The sequence below is a fragment of the Bubalus bubalis genome, chromosome 16 (assembly GCF_019923935.1).
Source record: "Bubalus bubalis isolate 160015118507 breed Murrah chromosome 16, NDDB_SH_1, whole genome shotgun sequence".
Lineage (NCBI taxonomy): Eukaryota > Metazoa > Chordata > Mammalia > Artiodactyla > Bovidae > Bubalus > Bubalus bubalis.
In genome coordinates, this window is record NC_059172.1 from 30,379,516 (window position 1) to 30,391,538 (window position 12,023).

The following is a 12,023-nucleotide window of genomic DNA, read 5'->3' on the forward strand; positions in this document are numbered from 1 at the left end:
TCCTAAAATTTATATGGAAAAATAAAGGAACTAGACTAGCCAGGAAATTTTTAAAAGGAAGAACAATTGGAGTTGTTTACTCCCTTATCTCAAGACTTACTGTGAAGCTACAGTAATTAAGACAGGGTGGTTCTGGTGAAAAAATAGACACATCAATGAAATGAACTCCAGAAATAGGCCAGCACATATCAACTGATTTTCCAAAAAGGTGCAAAGGCTATCTAATTGTTCTTTCCCATAAATAGAGCTGGTGAGGCTGTTAAGGAACTGGAACACTGCTGGTAAGGATAGAGAATGGTACAGATGCTTTGGAGAACAATTTGGCAGTTATAATCTTATAAGTCTGCATGTGTGCTAAGTTGCTTCAGTTGTGTTGAACTCTGCAGCCTAATGGACTGTCGCCCACCAGGCTCCTCTTTCTATGGGATTCTCCAGGCAAGAATACTGGAGTAGATTGCCATTTCCTCTTCCAGGGGATCCTCCCAACCCAGGAATTGAACCTGTGACTCTTAGGTCTTCTGCATTAGCAGGCAGGTTCTTTACCACTATTAAAGATACTTAGTATAAGATTTAGAAGTTCCACTCCCAAAATAAATAAAAGTTCTGTCCCCACAAAAACCTGTATGTGAACATAAATAATGGATGTACACATAGCTTAAAACATCCCAAATGCTCAAGCTAGTGTGAATGGATAAACTATTGTATAGTCATACAATGGAATACTACTCAGCAATGAAAATGAACAAATGAGTGATGCATACAATGAGGATGAGTCTCAAAAGCATCATGCTAATGAAAGAAGCTAGACTTAAAAGGACAAATGTATATACATCTATTTATATGACATTCTGGAAAAGGCAAAACTATGGGGATGGAAAACAGACCACTAGTAGCCAGTGGCTGGAGCTGATCTGAAGGGTTGGCTACATAGGAGCAGCAGGAGGTACTTTGGGGGGTGATGGGACTGTTTCATATCTTGATTGTCAAAATCAACTGTATGCCAGAAAAGAGTGTATTTTTACTCTATGCAAATATGTATCTCAATAAAAAGCAAAAAAAAAATAAGCAAAAAACTAAACAATTTATAGCTCACAAACTACAAACAATATTTATAGGGCTTGTACGATTTGCTGGGGCTAATGCTGGACCTTGAAGACAGAAAGATAAGATAATCCTTTACTTCAAGGAGCTCACAAATTCACAAGAATATAAGGCATGACGACAAAGATTTGGACTTGATGTTGAGGGATATTGGGGATGAGGGCTGACACACACTCATGTCATGCCATGGAGCACTAAGGAGGGGTGGATAGGGTAGGAATTAAGGCAAGCTTCCTAGAGAAGGAATTCCTTCAACTGACTTTTGAAGGATGAGAAGCACTTAAGTGAGGAGAAGCTACAGGCATTCCAAATAGAAGAGGTGGCACATGGGAAGCCTCAGGGGTGAGACAAACTGAGACCTTCAGGGAATTGTAAGGACTTCGATGTGGCTAGAATGAAGGGAACCAGAAGAGCTAATGGGAGATGGGACCAAACCATAGCCACGGAGAGGAAGATTACAGATAATTAGCCCAAAGGGCTTCTTCTTGTTGTTTTTATCCAGAAGGTAGGTAGTGGGACAGGTTTTAAGCAGGACAGTGTGATGGATCAGATTCATGCATTTTTAGGATCACTGTGGCTGTATTTCAGAGGATGGACCAGAGGGGAAGGCCAGAGGCAGAGGATCGGGCAGGAAGCTGGGAAAAGGATCTGGCTTAGAGATGCAGAGGCTGCAACCAGGTAGGGAAGAACTGATTGGTGAGGTATTTAGGGGTAGAATGGCCAGAACTGGCTTCCCACTCAATATTTAATATTCAGTCTCAGAACCTTTGTACTCGGTTTCTCCTGCCTGGATTCATCTTTCCCAGGCTCTTTGCAGAGCTCCTTCCTTCCTGTTCTTCAGGGTAAGACACCTTCTCAGAGAAGCCTGCCTGACTACCCCATTCAAAGGACACCCTTGCCCATCACTCTTCCATCACTCTATTTTCCTCCTAAAAAGTATCTTGCTTATGTACTTGTTTATGGTCCAAGCACATGGGCTCTGAGTTCTTAGCCTACCTTGACCCCTATCAGCACTGTGACCTTTAGCAAATTCTCCTTCAGTTGCCATAGTTTCTTCATTTGTAAAGTAGGAATAATAATAATTACTTCATAGGGACTTCCCTGGTGGTCTAGTGGTTAAGAAGCAGTCTGCCAATGCAGGAGACATAGTTCAGTCCGTGGTCTGGAGGATTCCATACTGCAGGACGACTAAGCCCATGTGCCACAACCACTGAAGCCCGAGTGCGTAGAGCCTGTGCTCTGCAACAAGAGAGGCTACCGCGATGAGAAGCCCACACACCGGAACAAAGAGCAGCCCCCATCTCCCCACAGCTAGAGAAAGCTGGCACAGCCAAAAATAAATAATACCTACTTCATAGAACTGTCATCAGGCTAAAATGGGCTAATATATGTAAAGTGCCTAGAAAAACTCCTAGCTTCTGTCGAACATAGTGCTTGGCACATAGTAGGCACTTTATAAAATACTTGCTGAACAAGTTTTACTAAATGAAAGAAGGCACATTCCCATGTCCACCAGCAGATGGCACATGTATGGAAAACACTTTTTAAAACTGGTTCTGCTCTTACACAAATCGGCCAATAGATGTCACTGTTGCTCCCTGGGTCAAGGAACCAAGCCAGAGCCAGAGGTAGATGTTGCCCAGATAGGACGCTGGACAGGAATCCCAAACGGAGGACCAGAAAGCGATAATCGTATGAAAAAGTCAAAGTCTAGAAACTAAAGCTAAATTATGTTTTACATATATATTCTAAAGCCGCGTTTTCTGTTTTCTCACTTTATTGACTAGTAACAAGGAGCTGGCCACACAGGCACCTTCTGTAACTGCAGCCCCAGTTCAGTGAGGTGAGAGGTTGTGGGAGTTAGAGAGTGTGGACATCTGACACGCAGCAGAGGGAGGCCACAAGCCCCATGTAATGGCTTTCCCCTGTGCTTCGGATTTCTGTGGGACAGAGGCAGTGCTCACGTATCTCGGAGCACCAGGGTCGGGCACCCAAAAGGGAACTGAGCCCAGCCCCTGGGGCAGGGGCGTCTAGTCTGCTGCAGACAATGGGCCAGAAAGCAAATCAGCCCACACGGAGGTCTGGGGGTCTGGCGACAGGAGGAAGACAGGTCAGGAAAGCAGAGGGGACTCTTGAAACATCCTGCTGCTCTCTGTTGGGGGTAAGGATCCCGGGCAGAGGGTACTGTGTGAGCAAAGGTGTGCGGGGCCTGGAATAGCTGGATTCTTATACCAAAAATCTGAGTAGCCTGGTATGGCTGGAGAATGGCATTCAAGAAGTCGTCTAGCATGGCTGGAGGACAGGGTCAAGGACAGGGAGTGAATCTGGTGCTGGCAGACTAGCAGTCTAGCACTTTTTCTTTACCCCTCCAGGTCTTAGTCACTGGAGTCCAGGGCCAGCAGCCTGGTACTGTCCTAACTTGTTCTTGTCCCAGCATAATTATTAATAGAGGTTCCTTGCGCTCTCCAAGATTTCCTAGTTTGGACAGTCACCTTAGTTAGGACTTAACCCCCCTTGCCTCCACTATCCCAGTGACCCCATCTTTACTAAGCACAGGATGTGGCCTATCTCAGCAGGTGCTAGCAGAGATGAGAGGGTCAGAAAGGATGATTTTCAGGCAGGGGGACCTCGGAGCCTGGGGGTCCAGAGCAAACCCCTTTCTCCTCTCAGAGATGGGAAGAAATTTCCCTTCTTTTGAGAGGGAGCCCTCAGGAGGGTTTCTGCTGGTAGGGGGCTGGAGGGGTTTCTGAGGCCTGCAGAAAGCTGCTGACAGAAGTTAAAGAGAGCTCCCCACCCCTTTGTTGGCTTTTTATCTCCAGGTCACCACAGGCCTGGCCGCAGGAGGCAATGACCACAGAGGCACAGATACAGAGTCCAGAGTTTGGGAAGCCCTGCCAGGTACTCAGACCCAGAGCAGGGCAAGGGAAGACCCCAGGGGGCATCCGGAGCTGTGGATCTGCTCTGCTCTTGACACCTGGTGTGACCTGGTTGGGCTCCTGCACTCACTGGGCCTCAACTTCCCCATCAGTACACAGAAGGGTTAGCTGAGGTGGTCTCCAGAGGAGCGGCCACCCCTGGGCAAGTCACCACGAAGCGGTGCTGAAGGAAGAGGGTAGAGGCGGCGAGAGAGGGGTGAGGGAGCCAAGAAGGGGACTCTGAAGGCAGCCAAGTGCATTGCCACAGGAATAATACTGCCCCGGTTACCTCTCCCAGCCCGGGAAAGGCCATGCCCATAAATTAGGGCCATGAGTCTGCCAGGCAGACTTAATGAAGAAGGAGATGGACCTCAGTGAGAGCAGACAGTGCCTCTGGAGGTCACAAGTCCAGCCCCAGTCTGGACAGAAGGAACCTGGAGCCAGGGAAGGGCAGGGGGTGTCCATGGTCAGGGGTGGGGCAAACCAAGTAGGTAAAAGCCAGGTCTTAGGTGTTCATTGCTGAATCCCCAGCACCCAAGCACACAATGGGGCCTAACCTGTGTTTCTGACTGACCAGGGAACCAGACGACATGGTAAGTCATGCTGAGCTCAGACTGAACCCCAGCCCTCTGGACTCCAGCTGGGCCCTCGCTGGTTCTCATCCCAGAACTGAGGGGCCTGGGTAGGAATGGGGTCGCAGAAGTAAATGCCTTCTCAAGGAGATGGTGATTGTGGCTCTCCTCTGTTTTTGAGAGGAAATTTCAGGTTTTACAGGGTCACCGAACCCCAGGAAGTCTGACGGGTTTCTTGCCTCAGAGCCGCCTCTTGTCTGTCACATTTCTGACAGTCACACATCTTTTTTCTCCCTTTCTACCTGCTCTCTATCCTACCTGCTCTTAAAAAAAAAAAAAATTATTTGTTTGGCTGTGCTGAGTTTTAGTTGCAGAACTAGTGGGATCTAGTTCCCTGACCAGGGATGGAATCCCAGTCCCCTGCATTGGCAGCATGGAATCTTAGGCACTGGACCACCAGGGAAGTCTTTACCCTACCTGCTCTTTAAGGGCACATCCTGGATGGAGCTTACCCCCGGCACTTGGGTCTCTGTAGTCCCCTGCCTACCTCAAACTTCCAGCAGCATTCACAGCATCTGATTAGAGGGGGAGGCTGGCCATTTGGTGGGTCTTTGGTGCTGCTGAGAGGGTCTGCAGTGAGGGGGTGCATCAAGGTGTCAGGGGAGAACCAACCAGACCCCTCCATCTCACCTTTTCCTGCAAGGCCTCTTTGCAGCTCCTTCCCTTACCCCCATTCCCCTCTGGCCTCCTGTGGACACAGCTTAGCTGATTCCTCTGTCTCCTGTGCTCAGCATGAGGCTTGCCACAAAAAGGATGGGCACAAAAAGAAGGAAGGAACAAGTGAGAGAAGCATGCAGTTCTCCTGGCCCACATATCGCATCTCCCTGCTTCCCTGAGTTCTCCTCTGAGGGTGGAAGTCCCTCTAGTGCAGTGGAGAGTGAGAGGAATGCAGAACCATCTTACCCACAAACATCTTCCTATCTATCCCAGCCATAAGTGGTTTTTTTGAATTCTCAGACTAATAGATCTTCCTGCCTCCACGCCTTTGCAGAAGCTGATTCTTTTGATCTGTCTCTGTTCAGCAAACTCCTATTCATCCTTCAAAACCCTGTTCAAATGTGACTTTAAGAAATTTCCTTAGGCTGGGTACAAGGGCCTCTACTCTGAGCACGCAGTTTCCTGTGACTTCGTTTCTCTAGAATTTGATTGAATATAATTTCTCCCCTGGGTCATTAGCTTTTCTAGGACTGGCAAAGTTGTATTCAGTAGAGAGTTAGCGAATGGCTGGATCTGCAGAAGAGGCTGGGTCCCCTGGGGATTTGCTGATCATCCCATAAAGCTCAAGACCAGTGCAAGACTTCAAAAAGGGAAGCAGCTCAGAGATAACATTTAATGGGAATCAGTGAATGATACTAAGGTTAAATGTCAACTGGCATAACTTAGGTACTCAATTTGTTGATTTTTGACAACTATTGATTTGATATTTAGCTTAGCATCAGCTCTCATCTAAAACCCTCCAAGATTTTTGCTGACAGTGAGCCACGGCTAGTAGCATGTTTTATATGCCAGGACTTAACTGCAGTCTTAGGTTACAGTGCCAGAGGACATGTCTTTGGAACTGAGAGTGGGGGTGACCTGTTAGAGACATAGTTCTCTAACCTTGTTAGAAACCCATTATTATTTTGTCCTGCGGGACTGGCAGAGCATTCTTTGAAGGCCACTGACAGATGGAAATGCTTCAAAAGAATTTAACCCTTTCTCATGAGGAATGACTGAGAGGAGGGGTAGGAAGTTTGCTGGGAGAACAGAAGGAGACTCGAGACTCTTTTCACTCGGTGAAAAGCCAGCTGGGGTGAGGAGTGTTCCTGGCCTCGTGGCAAAGCTGGGACTGTCAAGGAGTCCCAGGCTGCTTTCTCTGGCCCTAAAAGTGGAAGGGAGGGATTGGGCTCTTCACAGAGAGAGGGTGCTCCTTGCTGACACAGTTTACCAGGTTTCCCACATCACCTTGCAGGTCCCTTTCAATGTTTAGAAGACACATTCTAGAACTTCAGGATTCTAAAATGCCAGAATTCTAGACATTCGCCACGCAGTTCCAGGGTTCTGAGACCCTGAATGTAAAATAATCCAGACTGGGGACCTTGAGGAGGAGACAGCCTCTTGTCCTAACCCCACTGGCCTAGAACCCACCTGTCTTCTTGTCCACATATTTCAAGGGGCTATTCTACACACACACACACACACACACACACACACACACACTGCTAGGCTGCCTCCCCTCAGCCTCTCATATACTCAAGGTGCTGGTCTTAGTCCTGTAGCCAGGAGAGCATGGCATGACACAGGACATAAGGGAGGATCAGGTAATTCAACAGAGGTGCTGTGCTTAGTCGCTCAGTCGTGTCCGACTCTTTGAGAGCCCATGGACTGTAGCCTGCCATGCTCCGCTGGCAAGAATACTGGAATGGGTTGCCATGCCCTCCTCCAAGGGATATTCCCAACCCAGGGATCGAACCCAGGTCTCCCACATTGCAGGCTGATTCTTTACTGTCTGAGCCACCAGGGAAGCCCAATTCAACAGAGGAGATGATGCCAAAGCAGCAGATCACGCATCCTCCTCTTTCCTGCCTGAATTAACTGCTTCTGATTCTCTGTAGCTGGACTTCCTCCCTCGACAGACTCATCTGATGCTAGTTAATTTGTCAGTCTAACGACATCACCCCCACGACCCCCCATTCCACAGAGTGTTGAGGAGTCAAAGGGTAAGAGAATGAAGAGGAAGCATAGGGTTCCACCCTGGCTGTGGATAACTCTACCTCAGGATGAAAAGCAAAACTGGTTTGGAGAGCCATGCCATCCCAATGGGAAGTCCCTCCATATGTCTAGCCCCAATCCTATGATGTGCGGTCAGAGCCCATTTTTCACTCCCAGTCTGAGAAAAGACATCAAAAGTCACTGCTTCATCTCAGGAAGGTCCAAAATGCTCTAAGTGTCCCCTCCCACCCGCTTCAGTGACCAAGGTCAGCAAGAATGACATGGCACCACTTCCAAGAGCAGAGTATATGAGATTATTGCAGACTTTATAGAAAACTGCCCAAAGGAGATCCAGATTTCTAGGTGGAGGGGGAGGCCTCAAGCCAATATGTTGGAGGAGGGTGACTTCCTGTGTGCAGAGGCAGCACAGGCCAGCCATTCTGCTTGACCTAGGGGTGGGAGTCAAGGAGAGGCAGCCCCCTCCCACTCACCAATTGTGCTTTGGGATCATGCAGAAGGCAGGGCGCTGAGGCTCTGACCCTGGACAGGAGGGCTTGTGCCTGAGACAGGAGGAGAGGCCCCCTTCCTCTTCCAGAAGTCATATGGGGTAGGGGGTGGGCAAGGATGGCAAGGTGGCAGCAAGGAAACTTCAGGGGAGAAGAGTCACATGGGAAAGAGGATGTGGCCAACAGCTCCCAGTCCTTCAGAGCCTCCTCTTCCACCCCCTCTGTGGGCACAAAGGTCAGCTGACCCTGGTTCTAAGGCAGCCCATCTACTTTGCACCCCCAGGATTCTCTCCTCCAGGATCTCTCACGAGGATCTGCTAGCATGGTTGGGGTGGGGGGCGGTGCTTGGCACCTGCCTGTTTTGCAGGGCTAGAGAGCTCATCCTAAGAGGAAAGGGGGGTGGGCATCTCCCAGGGATGGAGTCCTCACTGGACCTGACCCAGTGAGCGGCAGGTGTGGTTACTGAGTGCAAGCAACGGGTTTAGAGAGAACTGAGAGCCCAGAACTTGGGTAGAGGGATGAAACTCAGATCGGGTAAAGAGCTGAGAGTCTCAAATTGGGAACAAGGACTGAGTATTGGGGTATGAGAACCCAAAGTGGGAAATGCTGAGGATCGGCTCCACACTAAGGGTTTAACGAGGTGTCCCTGTCCCTGTGATGGGAGAGTTAGGAGCTGAGTGCCAAGCCTGGGCCAAGGAGGGGCTTGAGCTAGAGCTGGGGTGGTGGGTGGCATGAAATACATCTTCCGATTGGGGGAGGGTGCCCAGCCCTCAGAGCCCCCAGATGTAGGTCTGTATGCAGGATGAGCTGGTAAAAGAAAAAAGGCTCAAAGTCCACAAAAACCTTCTGAAGGGGGTGCTCTGATTCTGAGACTAGAATGGGATGTGAGGGCCCCTGAGCACTAGAAGGGAGCTGAGGGCTGCAAGCTGGAGTGTAGTTTAGGGGGGGTGTTTCCTGCTGAGAGGTCTGGGTTCAAAGCACAGGGTGGTGGAAGCAGTCTCAGGGCCTTGGGATAGAGGGACAGGGTCTCCGAGTGAGTCCTGAAAGGGGGAAGGGGCTTCGGGTGGTTCAGGAGGGCTTTCAGAGCCTGGGATGAGTGGATGGAGGGGGGCTAGGTTCTGGAATCAGAAGAGGGTGTCTCTGGGTCTTCGATGGTGACAGCGCTCAGAAGCTGGGGAGAAGGGGTATAGGTCCAGGCCTCTGGGTGGGGGAGATGCCATAATCCAAAGGTCTCAGGGCAGGGGCAGGTCTCAAAGCCTCAAGCTCGCGGGTGTCCCATACCCACGGTCTCGGGCGAGGTGGCCTCAGTAAGGTCATCAGCTGGCAGGGGTTAGTCCCCAAGTCAGAACAGGAGAAGCTCAGAGGCCCGAACCCGGGGAAGTGGCGCGAGAGCAGGCGGGGGCGGCCGGGGCGGGCGCGCGGCGCGGGTCGGCGTCCTGCTCGTAGCGGTAGTGGTAGCCCTCCATCTGGTCCCGGCACGCCTCGCGCAAGTTGCGCATCCAGCGCTGGATGCCGCGGCGGTTTAGGTAGAGCACCATAAGGAAGATGAGGCCGATGAGCGCCAGAACAAGCCCGAAGAAGACGTAGGAGGCTTCCAGCTCGGGGCCGGCGAGTTCCACTTCATCCCCGCGACTGTTGGCATCGCTGTCGGCGCAGCGCAGCTGCGCCTCTTCCAGGTCCAGGAAAGGCCGGTTGTGCAGCGCCCGCGGGGCGGCGCAGCGCAGGCGCCGCGCGTCGGGTACGCGCTCCGTGGCGTTGTGCAGCCAGGCCAGCAGGGGGCGCGCGGCGCAGCCGCAGCGCAGGGGGTTGTCCGCGAGCAGTAAGCGTGGCGCGGGGAGGCCGCCATCGCGTTCGAGCGCCCGCAGCTCGTCGGGGTCCAGGTCGGCCAGCGCGTTGAGGTGCACATCCAGCTGCTCCAGGCGAGGCCGGCGCAGAGCGGCGGGCGGCAGGCGGCTAAGCGCGTTGCCCGCCAAGCCCAGTAGGCGCAGCTCGTCCAGCGGAGCGAGCGCGGCGTCCAGCGCGGCCAGCAGTGCGGGGCCGCCCCGCGCCAGCGCGTGGTTGAGCTGCAGCGAGCGCAGCGCGGGCAGTCCGCGGAAGGCGCCGCCGCCCAGGGTGCGCAGCGGATTGTGGCTCAGGTCGAGCGCCGTCAGGCTGGGTAGCCCGTCGAAGGCGCCGTCCTCCACCACCTCGATGTTGTTGTGCGTGAGGCGCAGCGCAGTCAGGTGCGGAAGGCGCACACCGCCCTCCGCCGCCTCCCCGTCCGCGTCCCCGCCGGCGAAGGCGGCCGCGCGCAGCACCGTCAGGTTGGCGCCCACGATGGTGAGGTTGCGCGCGTCGGGCGGCACGTCCCGCGGCGGCTGCCGGAGCTCGGCGCCGGACGCGCAGCGCAACATCAGCTTGGGGCCGCCGAAGCAGTAGCAATGGAAGGGACAGGGCGCGGCGGGTCGGCTCAGCGCCGCCGCCACGAGCAGCAGCCCCGGCAGCAGCGGGCCCCTGTGCTCCGGCTGTCCCGCGCGCGGGGCCATCGCAGCTGCCCCCACATCCAGAGCCCGGGTCGCGGCGCTCACCAGTGAGTTCGGAGCGCCTTGGGGGCGGGGAGGGGGGCGGGTGGGGCAAGTCCTTGACCCGGAGCGCCCGGCGGTCGTCGTCCTTCCGTCCGCTGGCTCTAGAGTCCGAGGAACCTTCACTTTCCTGGTTGGAGCGAGAGGGGACAGGCAGGGAGCGGAGCCCCCCGCCCCCGGTGCCCTCTTCGCCCTGCGCACCGGCCTCCGACTTCCGCGGCCGTTCTGGGCTCAGAGCCGAGTGGGCAGGGTTTGCCTCCCCCCTCCCCGCCTCCCAGCCGCCTCCTCCGCCCCCAGCGGTGTCTCCGCGCCCTCCTAGCGGAGAGGCGGGGTGGGAGGATCCGGAGAACCAGGTCTTTGGGCTGCTGCTCTTGTTCTACCCCCTTTCGGCTCCCAGACTGCTGTGAAGTTTGACTCTCCGAGGTTCTGACTTAGTTCCCTCTCATCTCCCCCACCCTCCGCGTTTAAGCAGGTTCCTTCCTCTTACCTCTCAGGCACGTGTGGGGCGGGACGGGGCCGGGCTGGGGAGAGCTGGCAGGTGGGTCAGCATCTCCAAGGGAGAATTTAGGGGCAGGATTTTAGAGTTCCTCCTCCAAGTGCAGGCAGGGATGAGGGGTCAGCTGGGAAAGTTCCTCGTTTTTCAGCTGCTTCCTAATTCCTCTGATCAAGGAGAGGGCTGTGCTAGGAGAGGAAAATCCCCAGCCTCAGCCCCCTCTTCTGCCACCCCAGTTACATCTGGTCTGGCTCTGTCAGCATCCCTGAACGTTCCGGGAGACCTCCATCTTTTCCACCCCACCCCATCTACCCGAGGAAGTCAAGACAACCCCCTCTTCCTTCCATCCCTCCTCCCCCCAAGTCACTGGCTGCTCCGCCAGGATTTCTTCCCTTTGGCTTTCTCCACCAGGCTGGACTCCTCCCCCAAGCACTCTCCTAGGCCCTGGGACCCGGTGGGTGTGGTGATTCAGCTCTTTGCTGCCCACCTCCTTGCCCCAGCACCTTGGACCCCTGCTTGGTTGTCCTGGGTCTCAGGACCTTAGGGTTGTTGGATGACATCAGCTGCACCTCCTCCTCTCCAGGGTACCCCACCTGTAAATGGTGAATGGGTAGGAGGGTTTGGGGCTCCAGAGGTGGTGAGACGAGAAGCAGATTTTGCACTGTTGGAGTAGGGGGTCTCAGAAGGGACCAAAGCTGAGCTGTTTATAGGTTTGTTTTGTTCTGGATTCCCGCCCCCCCGCCCCCTCCCCCTCCAAGAACTGGGAAGCTCCAGGCCTAATTTAAAGAGACAGGCTCCTGAGAAGGGAGCTCTCCTGGCCTTGGCATGAATTATTCAGGCTGTAGAAGTTGACACTTGATCCTCAGGCCCTTCTGGTATGAGCAGAGCTGGTTGGGATAAAGGCTACCCCCAACCTAAGAAGCAGTCTCTTTCTCCTGAAATTAGGGATTGCTGGGTTGACTCCTTCCCTGAAAGTATATTTAACTAATCAACCAACAGATCAGTACCACCTAAGGAGAGGCCTGGGTCTCAGACAGGGGTCAGTGTTGAAGTCCAGGGTTATTGATGCTGGGGGTGGGAGGAAGACCTTCTCCTCTCTCCCCTTCTCCTTCTCCTTCTCCTTC

General features: G+C 53.4%; 1 protein-coding gene across 8 annotated transcripts; it reads right to left on the minus strand.

The window, feature by feature from the left end:
- Positions 1-5,930: 5,930 nt before the first annotated feature.
- On the minus strand, positions 5,931-11,624 carry TPBGL (trophoblast glycoprotein like). Of its 8 annotated transcripts, none has more exons than XM_044929365.2 (3): positions 11,493-11,624; positions 10,894-11,087; positions 5,931-10,536 (listed from the first exon to the last, which is right to left on the minus strand). In XM_044929365.2, the coding sequence occupies exon 3, from the start codon at positions 10,368-10,370 to the stop codon at positions 9,204-9,206; it is 1,167 nt and encodes a 388-aa protein (XP_044785300.2). In that variant the 5' UTR covers positions 10,371-10,536; positions 10,894-11,087; positions 11,493-11,624; the 3' UTR covers positions 5,931-9,203. The 8 variants fall into 8 exon arrangements, with proteins under 8 accessions (XP_044785300.2, XP_044785301.2, XP_044785303.2 ...); XM_044929366.2 differs by having other exon boundaries at positions 10,894-11,082; positions 11,493-11,613; XM_044929368.2 differs by having other exon boundaries at positions 11,387-11,610.
- Between the last annotated feature and the right edge of the window lie 399 nt (positions 11,625-12,023).

What these genes read in the sequence shown, in the direction of transcription:
- TPBGL (XM_044929365.2), bottom strand. Translation starts at nt 10,370, where the DNA reads ATGGCCCCGCGCGCGGGACAGCCGGAGCACAGGGGCCCGCTGCTGCCG.